The sequence below is a fragment of the Podarcis vaucheri genome (assembly GCF_965113315.1).
Source record: "Podarcis vaucheri genome assembly, chromosome: 12".
In the NCBI taxonomy this organism is placed as follows: domain Eukaryota; kingdom Metazoa; phylum Chordata; class Lepidosauria; order Squamata; family Lacertidae; genus Podarcis; species Podarcis vaucheri.
This window is the reverse complement of record NC_138750.1, coordinates 55,190,811-55,206,998: the sequence shown is the minus strand read 5'-3', so window position 1 is coordinate 55,206,998 and position 16,188 is coordinate 55,190,811. Positions and strand designations below refer to the sequence as shown.

General features: G+C 41.8%; 1 protein-coding gene across 1 annotated transcript in view; it reads left to right on the top strand.

Annotated features, from left to right (window-relative positions):
• Positions 1 to 11,536: 11,536 nt before the first annotated feature.
• Positions 11,537 to 16,188, top strand: part of LOC309514812 (sodium channel protein type 5 subunit alpha-like) — a 48,166-nt gene continuing 43,514 nt past the window's right edge. Inside the window, exons 1-3 of the mRNA XM_082192143.1 lie at positions 11,537 to 13,493; positions 14,031 to 14,159; positions 15,448 to 15,539. Of these exons, the coding sequence (XP_082048269.1) occupies positions 13,453 to 13,493; positions 14,031 to 14,159; positions 15,448 to 15,539 (262 nt within the window). The 5' untranslated portion in view covers positions 11,537 to 13,452. The remainder of the gene's footprint in view (positions 13,494 to 14,030; positions 14,160 to 15,447; positions 15,540 to 16,188) is intronic.

The following is a 16,188-nucleotide window of genomic DNA, read 5'->3' as shown; positions in this document are numbered from 1 at the left end:
GCCATGGCGGCCGTTATTGTGAGGGATGCCGGCGAACCGGGCGAGGAAGGAGGGGTACTTGGTCTCGCGAGATTTGCGGGGGCTGGTCTAATCAGTAGGGAGAGAAGGTGACAGTTGGAAGCGTCGCTCGCGCTGCTCCTTCTCTGCCCCACCCCCACCGAGATGATAAAAGGGCGCGAGGTTCGGCTGTGTGGTACCTCAGTCAGAGCTCGGCTTTCACGGGCTTTCTCATGTTTGCCCATATCACATTCCTTTCCACGTTGCCCACACGTTATGGTTATTCACCTGTACGTTGCTGGGTGCATTGATTCACCTCAGAACCAGCAGGTTATGTGAAATATACTCAGAGTCGCAAAGTGATTTCATGCTCTTTATTCAGCTCATAGTGGTGAGGAGGAATGAATGAATGTCCCCTCAGAGTATCTGCTTTATATACATTATTTACACAATGGGCTGCACATGATTGGTTAATTCTGGAATTCTACTGTAAGCCAATCAGGTTGTGGATTCACTTATATCTGGAGCATGATTGGGTGCTTCCTGCCAACCAATCAGACTGCTGCATTGTTCTTGGACCAATCAGACTGCTGCAATTTGGATCCTATTGTTCTAGGACCAATCAGACGGCTGCAGTTTGGATCCTATTCAACTCAGTACATAACATTATGTATTTATTTTGGTGTATTAATCGCCCAGCCCCATGCCTCAGGGTGGGCAATACAAGTGCCCCTAACAATAAAGTTAAATTAAACTTATCGAAGTTCCCTCACCTTTTCATTAGTTGAGTACCCAAAGGTCAGCACAAAGACACCATAAAATAACCCCCCAAGATTATTGCCCTTTGCTGACTGTATTATCAATATTGCAGCAATTATTAAGTCACGTTTTAGAGTGAAAAGGCTGTGTACACATTACTGATTAGAAAGACAGCTAGCGCGTTCTTTTTCCTCAGATTAGATTGAAGCTGGTTTGGAGAAGAATGCACTGAAACAGTAGTTCAAAGAAACCACAGGATAGATACAGAATATGGCTAATTGTACACTGCTTCGCAAACGGGCCATGAAAGTGTTCTGGATCCATTTTGCCGACAGTTTAAAATTGGGGCGTGGGGGTAGAAGAACCATGACAATGCAAAATAGATAAAATGATCATCCTGCAGACCAAGTCCTTCCCACCACACTAAATGATGAGCAACACCATAAGAGGCAACGTTAATTAACCAAAAGCCAAAGCAAAAATAGCACTTTAAGAAGGACCAAGTCGTTCCCACCACACTAAATGATGAGCAACACCATAAGAGGCAACGTTAATTAACCAAAGGCCAAAGCCTGGCGTCCAAAAACTGACAAATATGGAGCCAGGCATGTCTTCCTGGAAAGAGCATTCAACAAGTGGGGCAGCCACAGAAAATGCCACCTTCCATACATCCCTCAGGTGAGGCATGCAAAGAAGGGCCTCTGATGAAAACTGCAGGGTCAGGGTTTGTTCATGGGGTGGGAGAGGCAGTCATTGAAATATTGCGGTCCTGTGTATGGTGCATCAAGAAGCAGTATGGTGTATCAAGAGGGAGGCAGTCTTGTGGCATCTTAAAGACTAAGGGGTTGCCAACATAATGCCCACAAGGCCCCCTTCCTTCAACAAAGTGCAGCTTATCAGAAGCACTGCGTTGTAGCCAAGACAATTGGTTGCAAGTGTGTGCTTGGTTGTCGGATACCCACAATGGTTTCTCCAATCTGCAAGTGGGCTCCAGAAGATTGCCCACCCTCAGTTACTTGTGGTATAACCTTTCACGAACCTTCCACCAGATGCAAAGTTGAGGTATTATAAAAGTTAAGGTATTATAATAGGGTGGCTGGGTGGGATTGCAAGAGAGAAATGAAATATGCAAAGTGCAGAGTGATCGTTACATCAGTATCAGTGGCCATTCACAAAACAGTTGTTACTGATAACACAGACATTCTGGTATTGGTAAGCTAATCGACACATTCAAAGAAAATATCTTTATGCTGATTGAAGCAATCGGAGGTAGAATTGGATCACTTGGTGAACTGTAATAAGCAGTTTCACACTGCATGCACTCTTTGAGGTTTCTTTGGGAATGGTCACTCACTCCTAGTGTCCAGGGAGAATGAAATGCAATTTCTGATATTTGTGTAAAGGACTCTCCTGTTTTTGCCATGCAGAATGCGGAAAGGCATTACTAGGTGATTATGGCATATTTCACAATGGAAGAGGAGCAGCAGGATAAATCCCTGATTTGGATGACATCATTAGGTCTCTACAGCCACAGCAGGCACTGCAACCTTCTAACAGTTTGACTTCATCCCCAAAGGCGTACTCCTCCATTGTCTCCCAAGACAGATGGATGTCAACAATTAGATCTTGTAACAGTGTTGCCAAGAGATAGGCGGGACACAGCTTAGTAGAAGGAGGTTTTGCATACAATGAATTGCTAATGGCCTCTTGCACCCTACCTCACCCCATTTAATCCTGCATAAAGGTAAAGGTAAAGGTACCCCTGCCCGAGCGGGCCAGTCTTGACAGACTCTGGGGTTTGTGCGCCCATCTCACATCTATAGGCCGGGGGCCAGCGCTGTCCGGAGACACTTCCGGGTCACGTGGCCAGCGTGACAAAGCTGCATCTGGCGAGCCAGCGCAGCACACGGAACGCCGTTTACCTTCCCGCTGGTAAGCGGTACCTATTTATCTACTTGCACCCGGGGGTGCTTTCGAACTGCTAGGTTGGCAGGCGCTGGGACCGAGCAGCGGGAGCGCACCCCGCCGCGGGGATTCGAACCGCCGACCTCTCGATCGGCAAGCCCTAGGCACTGAGGCTTTTACCCGCGTCCCCAATCCTGCATAGAGACCACAAAAAGGGCTTATCTACTGATTTTAAGGCATCTGCTGATCTTACGGCATGGGCAAGAAGGCATAGTTGCACCTTACTCACTAGAAAGAGAGTTACCCAAGCAAATTACACTTCTGCTGTGGCACAAAAATAGGTTAATCATTAACACCATTTTTTGGTAATCATTGTTTATAATACACCATAGTTAGTTTTTTTGAATAGTCATATTTGCATTTCTGTAGCATGGCTGTGATTAATTTGATGTTTAGAACATAAGCCATGGTCTGAATGGGCACAAAGAAATGGCAAGGATTATTGTGTTGTGCAAATTTCCCCATTTATTAAGTGCATACTTGTCCATTTAAAAGACCAAAGAATACTTTAATGCTTATTTGTCTTAAAATACAGCCCTAATGTGTACTTGTCTTAAAAGCTGTTCACATCCTGTTATTCTCTAAACAGGCATTTAAAATATACACCACCTTGCATCTTTGTATGGTACAGTGGAAGGAAACAGGAACCACTTTTTATGCTGAAACATAAGTATGTTTTTATGAAACATACTTTATCAATTAAAGTGTAGATAAGAGTCAGAGTATATCATCAGCTTATCCGGGAAATCTTTATTACTAACGTCTGTGGCCGTAAATGCCAGCAAACATTTGTGAGCATTGTGGGGGGAAACAACAGCTGTGTATGAAAAGCTGTGTTCTCTATTCCTGACATGTTTAGAAACAAACTCTCAAGGAATGTGGTATTTACCATTTCTGTGTGTATAATTTTTTAGTAATATGTTGAAGTCAAATTAGTAGACAAGATTATGACCAAAATAATAACATGCAACAGTGTAAACTTTTAAATCACCATCATATATATATATGTGTGTGTGTGTGTGTGTGTGTGTGTGTGTGTTCTCTTTTCCCCATCTAGGTTCTATGCCAGCCTTCCTCAAACTCGGCCCTCCAGATGTTTTGGCCTACAACTCCCATGATCCCTAGCTAGCAGGACCAGTGGTCAGGGACGATGGGAATTGTAGTCTCAAAACATCTGGAGGGCCGAGGTTGAGGAAGCCTGTTCTAGGCCATGGAAAACCAAGCAGACAATTTAGTTGGGTCTTTTGCCTGCTTGTGGGAGAAAAGGACAAATCAAGGGGATTGTTCTAAGAGAGTCTTTCAAGTACACAAAACCCTACCCACTTTCTGTTGTTTTTTCTTTTATATTTACCCCATGGTACTTACTTCTGAGTAGCTAATATTTCACTGCATTAGCAACAAATAGCAAAGTACAGTAGTACCTCAGGTTAAGTACTTAATTCGTTCCGGAGGTCCGTACTTAACCTGAAACTGTTCTTAACCTGAAGCATCACTTTAGCTAATAGGGCCTCCTGCTTCTGCCGCACCGCCAGAGTACGATTTCTGTTCTCATCCTGAAGCAAAGTTCTTAACTCGAGGTCTATTTCTGGGTTAGCTGAGTCTGTAACCTGAAGCGTATGTAACCTGAAGCATATGTAACCTGAGGTACCACTGTATCAGGGAATGATAGTCTGCTAAGAACAAAAATAAAATAACAAAGTATAAACAGAACCTAGCCTGTAATTTTATTTTGGTTTTCAAAGACATTATGTTGGGCTACTGTGTTTGCTGAATGACCAGAAAAAGTGTTCTAGCTTGCCCCTTTCCCTAGCAGGGGTTTATACACAAAATCAGCAGGTCCACATTTTCATGTTATGGAGCTAATAACAACTGAATAGCACAGCAACTGAGAGCCAGTGTGGTGTAGTGGTTAAGAGCGGTAGTCACGTAATCTGGGGAACCGGGTTCGCGTCTCCGCTCCTCCACATGCAGCTGCTGGGTGACCTTGGGCCAGTCACACTTCTCTGAAGTCTCTCAGCCCCACTCACCTCACAGAGTGTTTGTTGTGGGGGAGGAAGGGAAAGGAGAATGTTAACCGCTTTGAGACTCCTGAAGGGGAGTGAAAGGCGGGATATCAAATCCAAACTCTTCTTCTTCTTCTTCTATTCAAGGGCTGGAGACTATTCAATAAGACATGAGTTGGGTGATTCAATATCCATATAACAAATGATGTGTTTATTTTTTGGTAATTTTTTTAACAATTATATATATTGCAACCTTGCATTCTAATCAATGGTCTCAGTGGAATTTACATTTTGGTATGTGTGTATAGGATTGTGCAATTAGTCTATATAGTACTGTTAACTGACAGTTGAATTGCAGTGTACCAAGCCCAATGTAAGAAGAAAGGCTCTATAGACACTTATGGGTATCTCCTGCCATGCATTCAGAACCGCACTTACAAATGAAGAAAGGTCCTGCTCAGCTCTTTAAATCTCATCCTGCTACCTTCCATCTATAGCATACAGATTAATCCCTATATACATCAAAGAGATCTTTTAAAGCAAGAAAAGAAATATTCTATTAATATCAAAGTAGTTGGAATGCCACTGGAAATTAATGTTACGTAATAGAAAATATCGGCTCACTAAGTACATATTTAAGAGACTGCAAGACAGATTGTTACCTAATTGCTCTTTTCCCTTGGTTCTGGTGAGCAAAACCTTTTTGTGTCATTAGCTTCACAGTGTTTCAACAGATGAAATAACTTGTGCCTTTTAGAAGTTGATAATGTAGAATTACTACCATCTCCATTTACTTCCTCAGATTATTTTGTTTCCTGTATAATCTCTTGGGATCCAATTTATTTATCTCAAGCCAGAAAGCATGCTCCTCCTCCTTGACATTCCCATTCCATCACAAGTCTGTACAAATTACAGTTTCAGCTTAAGAGAAAGCAAGGAAGAAATTTCTAAAGAATAATGTGGAATCTGACAAAGAAAGGTGAACTGTTTGCTATTTTGGAAAAAGATCAACTTGGGGGAAAGTCTGCTGTATTCTAATGAAATTGATGCTGTTGCACAGAAAAATGTAAGTAATCTTGTTGGCAATGAGAATGAACTGGAAAATGTGAGAAAATTACAGGAAACTGTTGAAAATGTCTTCTTTTTTATTTCATAAAAGTATGGTTATTTGTATCTGATAGGAATGCTGCTATTATTATTTTTTAAAAAGTTCTTGCTTATGAAGAATTATGTAGAATTCTGAGAAGGCAGTGTGAAGTTACTGATTCAATGTATGCCTTACAGGCATGGCACATAAATTTTGTGGTCAGGAATAAAACACCTGGGAAACATTCAACTGACCGTTCTGGTTGCATTGTTTGTGAAGCGTTTAGAGTTGTACTAAATTGTACAGATTTACTAGATTCTTACAGTAAGAAAGAGATGTGTTATTACTGTCCACCTGCTCTTGAGCACATATCCTTTTCCACCCCACCCCTATAGTTGGCAAAACACCTTGGCTTTCTTATGTTCAGCTGTAAACTCTAGGATTAAAGCTGAATCAATTGTATTGGTGGAGTACCAATGCATCTCTCTGCAAGCTATCTTTTTCAAATTCATTGCAAATACATTTATTCTTGGTTTTTACTCGAAATTCTTTTATGTTTTGGGACTCAGCTTGTTGTTTAGAAGCCTCTCTAAGAATCGGTGGCTGAAACACACCCGTTCTGTTGTGTTTTTTAATGCATTTACTCTGAAGTATATTATTCTGTCCCCTATTTCTGAGTTGCCCCTTGATATGCATTTGAGGGGCAAAAGATAAAAAGGAAGAAATCAAACCAGTTGGCTTGTAAGTGAAGATACCAGCATGCCATTTCAAACAGAAAGGTGGCATGTCAACTCACAAGTGTGTTTTACATTTTCATGGGTGCCATGCTCCAACTTGCTGTTTTGAGTATTCATTATCAGTCTTGGTTTTCTGAAGTATCATTTAATTGTTTCACCTGAAAAAAATGTTTTTAGTTTACAGTAGGGTGGTCCAACACATGACCCAGGGGCCACATGCAGCCCTTGAGGCTGTTTTTGGTGGCCCTCAGCAAACTTCAGGACTTCTTAAAATGGTTTGATTAGATGCCCCTTTTTGTTGTTGCTGTGAGGTGCACATGAAAACAAACAGCAAAGGCATTTGTAATGCCTTCCTCAACCCAGTGGCAGAGGAAGGGGCGGGGGGGGGGCAGTCCGCCCCAGGTGCCAGCCGGAGGGGTGACATCGCCACGGGCGGGTGCCTCCCCCTTGGGACACTCGCACAAATGGGCACTGCCTTATTGAGACGATGCTTGCACGGACGGGCACCTCCCCCTTGGGATGCTTGCTCAGGCGGGCGCTGTCCCATTAGGACAACGCTTGCATGGGCGGATGCCTCCAATAGGATGCTCAGGCAGGCAGGCGCCTCCCCCTTGGAATGCTCACACGTGCAACACCCCCACGTGCGACGTGCTACGCCCCCGCGTGTGACTTGCCACACCCCACGTGCGACGTGCCATGCTCCTGCCGGCCCACGTACCAATGCCCTTTCCTCCGCAACTACCTCAACCTCTGGGAGGCAAAACGTGCTATCCCTCCCCGCCTCTAACATTGCCTGGGGCTGCTCTGTGTGTATATAAAAGGTAAAGGGATCCCTGACCATTAGGTCCAGTCGTGGCCGACTCTGGGGTTGCAGCGCTCATCTCGCTTTATTGGCCGAGGGAGCCGGCGTACAGCTTCCGGGTCATGTGGCCAGCATGACCATGGTTCTGGCGAACCAGAGCAGCACAAGGAAACGCCAGAGCAGTACCTATTTATCTACTTGCACTAGACGTGCTTTCGAACTGCTAGGTTGGCAGGAGCAGGGACCGAGCGACGGAAGCTCACCCCGTCATGGGGATTTGAACTGCCAACCTTCTGATTGGCAAGTCCTAGGCTCTGTGGTTTAACCCACAGCGCCACCCACGTCCCTCTGTGTATATATAGGCAGCAACAAAATAATCATATCAATAATAATGTATTCATGCAAGAGAGGTATTGCCCCCCACTGGTATTGGACAACTGGATACCTCCACGTATATATTTAAGGCTACAGCCCTGTACAGTATGAATTTACCTGGGAGTAAGTCTCAGTGAACTTAATAACATCTTCTTATGAGTAGGCACACATAAGGCTTGCACATTCTGACCTGAGCAGGGCTTAATCCCAGGTCAGCAGGCATGGAATTGTGATCCTGTTTTACAGATCGCAGCCTAGCAACGTGATTTAGTGCATACATACTAGGGAGTAGGTTTAGGAGTGCTTACCTTTAAATATATTTATTCCTTATACATTATTATTTATTAACTATATTGTGAAAACTTTAATTAACAATATGGAAATTTAATTCAGTATGCGGCCTGCTAGGTTCTGTGTCAAAGTACTTTTGTGGCTCACGTGGTCAGAAAGGTTGGACCACCCTAGTTTACAGTAAGGTTTCTCACCAGATAATGTGTGCTGCTAATTCCAGCGTCAAATTATGTATAAGACTGGCAACCACATATTCTTTGTTACTTATCTGCCTTGTTCTCATGTAAAATGGTGGTGAGGCCTGATTTTAGCCCATAATGGTAGGTGCAACATTTTTTCTATGGAAATGTTCTACTACTAACTCCACCTGGTACGCAGGCTGAGACCCTACCTGCCCGTGGACTGTCCCGCCAGAGTGGTGCATGCTCTAGTTATCTCCCGCTTGGACTACTGCAATGCGCTTTACGTGGGGCTACCTTTGAAGGTGACTCTGAAACTACAGCTAATCCAGAATGCGGCAGCTAGACTGGTGACTGGGGGCAGCCGCCGAGACCACATAACACCGGTCTTGAAAGACCTACATTGGCTCCCAGTATGTTTCCGAGCACAATTTAAAGTGCTGGTGTTGACCTTTAAAGCCCTAAACGGCCTCGGCCCAGTATACCTGAAGGAGCGTCTCCACCCCCATCATTCTGCCCGGACGCTGAGGTCCAGCGCCAAGGGCCTTCTGGCGGTTCCCTCATTGTGAGAAGCAAAGCTACAGGGAACCAGGCAGAGGGCCTTCTCGGTAGTGGCGCCCGCCCTGTGGAACGCCCTCCCATCAGATGTCAAACGATAAACAACTACCTGACATTCAGAAGACATCTTAAGGCAGCCCTGTTCAGGGAAGTTTTTAATGTATGATATTTTAGTGTTTTTTTTGGTTTCTATGGAAGCCGCCCAGAGTGGCTGGGGAGGCCCAGCCAGATGGGCGGGGTATAAATAATAAATTATTATTATTATTATTATTATTATTATTATTATTATTATTATTACTATATTTCTTTTTTAAAAAGTGTTTTTAACTCTGCTTGGGGTTCTCTCCCTCTGGAGAGTGTGCAGAGCCCTGCATTTTGAATCTAAGCACCCAGCTGATACTTTTGTTAATTACCCACACGTGTGTCAGATCTATTTTTCACCTTCACATACAAGCCTGTTTCAAAAATCTGTACAGTACAGTATTGTAAGAAGTTTGGGGTTTCCTAGAAATTCATGAAGCGTTCCTCAATAATACTAATGGCAAGATAACCTACAAGATAGCTTTGCCCACTGCTGTTGGTTTTCTGTATAATGTACAGTTTCATTCTCCATTCACAAAAAATGTTTTGAGTCACTTTAAGCTGGGAGTTGCTCTAGCTAAGTCATACTCAGAGTAGGCACTTTTACATTAATGGACTTGTTACTAAAGTTCTGAACTGGCCTAATTCAGACAGCTTTAGTTATTATATAACTATGCATGCGAAATGGGAACAGATTGGAAAAAGTGGTATATACATTTTAGAAATAAATAATTTGCATCACTCTAATGTATTGTGGGGTCCATTAAATATTGTTTATCATGTGTGCAGTTTTGCTGATACCATGGTATCAACTGACCCTCCCAAATCTTCTGTTATTATGGGACGTTTACTATCTGTGTTATTCCCTTTGTAATCAGAATATTTGTTTGTTCCCAGTGCAAGAAGATGCCAAATTTTTCTTTTTCAACGGCTAGTAATTTCCTTCGGTTTACTCCTGAGTCCTTGGATCAAATTAAAAAGAGAATTGCTGAGAAGAAAGCAAAGCGTGCCAAGGCCACAGAGGAGGGCAATAGTCAAGAGCAAGAAGAAAATATTCAACCACAGCTTGATCTGAAAGTTTTTAAAAAGCTCCCTATTCTATATGGAAAACCCCCTCCTTGGCTCATTGGAGAACCATTGGAAGATGTTGACCCCTATTACAAGGATCGTGAGGTGATACAGTTTCTTTAAAGTAAATTGTAAGAATTTTTGTTACATAAAATGTTTTTGTAAACCAAAAACAAAAATGCTGCAGTTTCTTCTTGTGTAGCAATCAAAGTAGAAATTACAAATGAATTTCAGAACAGGTCTGAAAACATTAATTAATTTAATAAATATGATCAAATCTTTAAGCATAGTATCTGGGATTTAATTAAAAAGTCTGTTCTTTGTTAACATTGCTATAAATGTTCATGCACATCTTGGACAGAATACCCATTTAAATGGTACCACGTGCACATTAAAGCAGATCTGTGGACAGGAGCCTAAAGGTTCAGTGTTAATTTTTCAGATAACAAGCTGTAGCAATGTGTACAGTTATGAACATTTAACTTTTAATTTTTATGGCACTTACATGCACTTCATTATGTTCAACATTACAACCAGTAGACCCAGGCAAAAGATATTTTTCAGTGAACATGCTATGAATAATGATTTGTTGAATGATTTGTTGTGCATTTGAGATAAACGTCATACGAAATAATCTCTGCTGAAGTACTAAATTTGTATTAATTCATTAAATTAAGATTTTAGTGGAGGCCGTAAAATCAGTGTCTTTGTCATTGTGATAATGAGGCATATTCGTCTTATGCTGGATGAGATGTATCACCTTATTTCATTTGTAGCTGTGCCTGCTGTTTTTGTTTGCTATCAGCAATCAGAAGTACCGGTATATGCAGACCACTGGCCTCTTAATAAAAATAGAGGTAGAATCATTCCATAACTTAAGCAAATGAATAAAACAGCAGAGCAACATCAACTTCCAAACTCCCATTATTTATTTTGCAAATGAATTCCATGGCACGATTCTGATCTGAATCAGGGGCTGATGATTTATTTCATTCCAAAAAGCAGTAAACTGAGATCAAAGCACTGATCTGTGCCATCCTTGTGTGTTTGGCCTTCAGTGAACGGCTACCACTACCCAGTCTTTTATGCAGCTCCTTGTCATAACGATGGGTCTCCTGAGTGATGCAGAAATAGAATGAGCTGTACTTCTGTGTTTGTTTACTTTCATCTGCAGTCCATATTGTTCTCCCCAGTCAATCTTTATGAAGTTGCAGTGTGTTTATATTTGTAGACAGTAAGTCTATCATGAGCATGTTATATTTAAAAAGCATTTCCATCTATTTTACAGAGTTTTATGGTGCTATCAGCCAGGAACAGAATCTTTCGGTTTTCTGCCACCAAAGCCTTGTTTTTTTTCAGTCCTTTCCATCCACTGAGAAGACTAGCTGTGAAAATTTTGATACACACATATCCTTCCAATGGGTTTCCTTCATTCTTAATCTCTTATACAGAATCACAGAGAACTGTTAGTTATATATGTATATATGAGCTTTAATATATATTTCTTAGGATTCCGGAGAGTGACTAATCATTTATTCTATTTTTAATATTTTGTTGGAAGCCACCCAGAGTGGCTGGAGAGACATGGGTGGGGTAAAAATATTTATTTATTTATTTTTATTTTTATTTTTATTTTTATTTTTATTATCCTGTGTTCTGCAACTTTGCTATGGTCCACTATTGCAGTTCAAAACAAAATTTCAACTGTGTTACTAAGAAGAAAGAGTACAATTTATTATTTAGACCTACAGAAGATCTTGCTAGGCCAGATCCCCTTGTAATTTGCAGTGACAGATATAATCAGCTGGTGCTCAGCAGGTTGAAGATCTCAGTGTCCTTTCTGTGCTTGAACACATGGCTTATAATTACCGGTATCTGTTTTGTTTAGATACCTATTTGGACTGCCTGTATTAATTTATATGTTTAAATCAGGATTGATGGAATATTATTATTCTTAATGTCACCTGACAATGTTTATTATTATTATTATTATTTGCTTTTCTCTTTTTTCTATTATACTCACAAATTAAAAACTGAAATAATAAAAGAAAATGAGATGGTGCAAATACACCTTTAGGAAAACTGACCATCAGCCATTCTCCTGTGGTGAGTCCATACAATATGAGCACCACTTGTTTTGATGGCCCTGTATATTAAGATCCCTCGTCTTGCAGTCATGTCTCATACTATAGTTAAATGATCAGAGCTAGTGCAACATGATCCCTTCACCTCAAAACATACAACCCCAAATTATAAACAGTACATGCCCCAAGTGTGCAACTGTAGGCTAGAAATTGGTTTGCTTATGCAACTTTGTTCCATATTCCCTTCACTTCACCCAGAAGTTCATACCCATCTTTAATACCTTGGTTTATTCTATACTGGACACACTAGCCCTGTTTTGAAGGTATGAAATGTGCAGGTAAGGAGGGGAGCTTTCCTACACTCAACATCCATACAGGTAGCAGAAGGTCTGAATGTTGTGGGGTTGGGCATATGGTGAGCTGGCCTGATTTGGACTATGACTAAAAGTGGCAACCATTGCTCCACTGGCGTACAAGGGGGGGCACCATTTGGGGAAAGGGTGCCATTGTGGCCACCACCCTCGGGACGTGTGCCGCACAACCACGGACATGTGTCACACCCCCGCGGGTGACACGCCACGCCCCCTAAATCTTCTGTTGTACTTTCAAGAGCTCTTGTTTGGGTTAGACATGGATCTTGTTTGTTGTTGCTGTTGTTTAGTCATTTAGTCGTGTCCGACTCTTCGTGACCCCATGGACCAGAGCACGCCAGGCACTTCTGTCTTCCACTGCCTCCCACAGTTTGGTCAAACTCATGCTGGTAGCTTCGAGAACACTGTCCAACCATTACATCCTCTGTCATCCGCTTCTCCTTGTGCCCTCAATCTTTCCCAACATCAGGGTCTTTTCCAGGGAGTCTTCTCATGAGGTGGCCAAAGTATTGGAGCCTCAGCTTCACAATCTGTCCTTCCAGTGAGCTCTCAGGGCTGAGTTCCTTAAGAATGGATAGGTTTGTTCTTCTTGCAGTCCATGGGACTCTCAAGAGTCTCCTCCAGCACCATAATTCAAAGGCATCAATTCTTCGGTTACCCAGAGAATAAAGGCAAGACTGTCTACTGTTAAAAGGCTGAAAGGAGATTTCTTCCGATTAACCTCAAGTGCTTGAAAATGTGCACAGGAACTACCTTGTATTATTCCTGATGCTGACTCTAGCCTAAGGTTCATAACAGTTATTAAGCTGAATAAAGAAGAAACAAGCAAAGTTAAACTAAAGAAAATGCATTATTTTTAGATTTTTCCTTTTAATTTAAGAGCATGATAGTAAGTAGCATTAATCACATTTATTTTGATTACTCATATTTTACCACAAACTGTTGAATATTTATTTGTTTGTTTGTTTAATTTATATACCACCTTATACCTGGAGTTATACCCCTTATTTTTAAGTGAAACACTATTTCCTTAACACATCATGTACATTATTCATAGCATTCATAACATGTGCGGTTCTCGTTAACTGTATTTTTATGACTTTAAACAAGCCTCCAGAAAATTACCAAATCGCTGAGTAAGTATCACTCCACACTTCATGTACAATCTATGGACTGAATGAGAATCAACCCATTGGAAGGCAGGAATAAACACAGAAGGGATGCCTGCTTGTAATTGGGAAATACTAGAGGTGCACCTGATATTCAAATAGGTGCACTGAGGTCTACTCAGGTCTAACTTGAGTGGGGGTGAGGAAGTGAATTAGCAGCAAAATAATGCTCATTTGTGCACAAGCCCTAAGTCTCCTATTATACTGTCTTGCTTGGAACTGCAAAAGTAAGGGGAGGGTGAGTCAAACAGCAGCTCATATGTGACTGGTGGGATGTATTTTGCTTTCTGGATCATACAATGTGCAAGCCTTATCTAGCAGTTGGCTCAGAGATGGAAATAAATAAATACAGTAATCGTATAATGAAATCTAACCACACCTTTGCCTACAATGCCATCATAGCACTTCCATTTTTCCTTGGGCTTCATGTGGGAATTAGCACATGAGTAGCCTTGATTCCCTCCACACTGGTAATGATTTTGTTTCTCTGGCTTTGATTTTCAGGTATATTTTCACAGTTATTTATACATTTGAATTTGCAGTAAAAATAGTAGCAAGGGGATTTGTTTTGAATGAATTCACCTATCTTCGAGATCCCTGGAACGTTTTGGATTTATTTGTTTTAATTATGACGTAAGTTTCGGTGTTTCTTCTTTGCAGTTTATAATTTTTCATACAGGAGAAAAACTAGAGCTAGAATTCTGCTAGCTTTGCATGTGAAGGTGCTGCTGACCTTGGGAGCATTTAAACATATAAAGTGGGAATCGCCTAACAAGTTCTGTCATTGTAAGCCCTGTGTGAAAACTTCTGCTTGCGTAACAGGGCTTTCCCTTCCTTTCTTTCCCATCACAACTCTGACACACCCCAAAATTGGCTCAGGCAATGTGGGGAGAACCCCCAGAACAGTGGGAGAGGGGAAGGAGAGGAGGATAGTTGCGTCCAGCAACCTGCACTACTTGCATTGACAGGATGTTCACCGTAGGATGATGCTGAATTTCACCCATTGTGGATGTAGTTCGACTTGTTAATCTACTAATTCTAGCTACTATTAGACTTCATGTTGTGCCCTTTGGATGAGGAGTGTTTTGGACTTGTGTCAAATTTTAACTATACGTTGTAGAAATATCTGCACAATTTTGAACAGCCAGTGTGGTGTAGTGGTTAAGAGCGGTAGTCTCGTAATCTGGGGAACCGGGTTCGCGTCTCCGCTCCTCCACATGCAGCTGCTGGGTGACCTTGGGCTAGTCACACTTCTCTGAAGTCTCTCAGCCCCACTCACCTCACAGAGTGTTTGTTGTGGGGGAGGAAGGGAAAGGAGAATGTAAGCCACTTTGAGACTCCTTAAAGGGAGTGAAAGGCGGGATAACAAATCCAAACTCCTCTTCTTCTTATGAAACGGCCAGTCACTTAAACTATGTGTGGAGGTTTGTTTCAGTATAAACTGAATGCTAGTACAGCATGTGGTGGAATGGAATGGTCTGTGGCCCTGCCCTCCCTGAGTTTACATACACACAAAATGGGACCTTGTGCATGCAAAGTATCTGCTTTACCACTGAATGAGCATGGCCCTTTCCTAAAAACAATATACACACATGAAGCTTCTTTATCCCAAATCTTTCTAACCCGCTGCTGCATGCTCCTGGCAAGCAGTAGCTCTGCTTGAAGTTTCCTGCACCTTGAGATTCCCCCCCCCCCCGGAAGTGTGGGAGATTGAACCCAGAGCCTTTGGAATATTAATGCTGTGTCCTACCCCTCAGTTGTAGCCCACATGCCACACTAATAGCCCATTGTATGGGGGAAGCAGGGATTGGCGGGGGCAGGTAAGAATATGTGTGCAGAATACAAACTATAGCTACCAGTAGCATTGTCTTATAAAATGATGAGTCTGTCGATATCTTTTTTCATATTTTGAAATTTTCAGGTACGCCGCTTTGGCTTCGCGTTTTAGTAGCATTTCAGCTATCCGAATTTTCAGGGTTCTGAGAACTTTAAAAGCTGTTTCTGTAATCCCAGGTGAGAGGCTCTTTTTCTTGCTTTGTCTGTTTGTTCAGTTACTAAATTTGTCTTCCACCTTTCACTCAAAGAATTCAAACTAACCCAAATAAGAAACAGTTAAAAACAATCTATTATGAAAATTCAATGAAACAGTAAGTCACAAAAGAGAAAAGTTCTGACAACACCACAATTTATAGATTAAGGTTACCAGATTTTTTTGTCAATGAATCCAGGGACACTTTTCAACTTCAGTAGGAATGATAGGATTTTGTCAGGGGACTGATTTGTAAATCCAGGGACTGTACCCGAGAAACAGGGACGCTTGGTAACCTTATTATAGATCAAAGCTGAACTTTAAATGGTACCAGAAGACTATAGCCTACAGGGAGCTTGTTCAAATTCTGGTGCACTTCCAAAAACAAATCAGGAGACAGACACTATCAGAAGGTGATACACTGTTATGCGCTCCCATCTCCCCACCCCTAAAGCACATTGCAATAGTTGGACTTCAGGGCTATGCTTTCCATAGCGTAGACCCATTAGATGTCAAAGCGATAAACAACTACCTGACATTCAGAAGACATCTTAAGGCAGCCCTGTTCAGGGAAGTTTTTAATGTGTGATTTTACTGTATTTTTGGTTTCTGTGGAAGCCGTCCAGAGTGGCT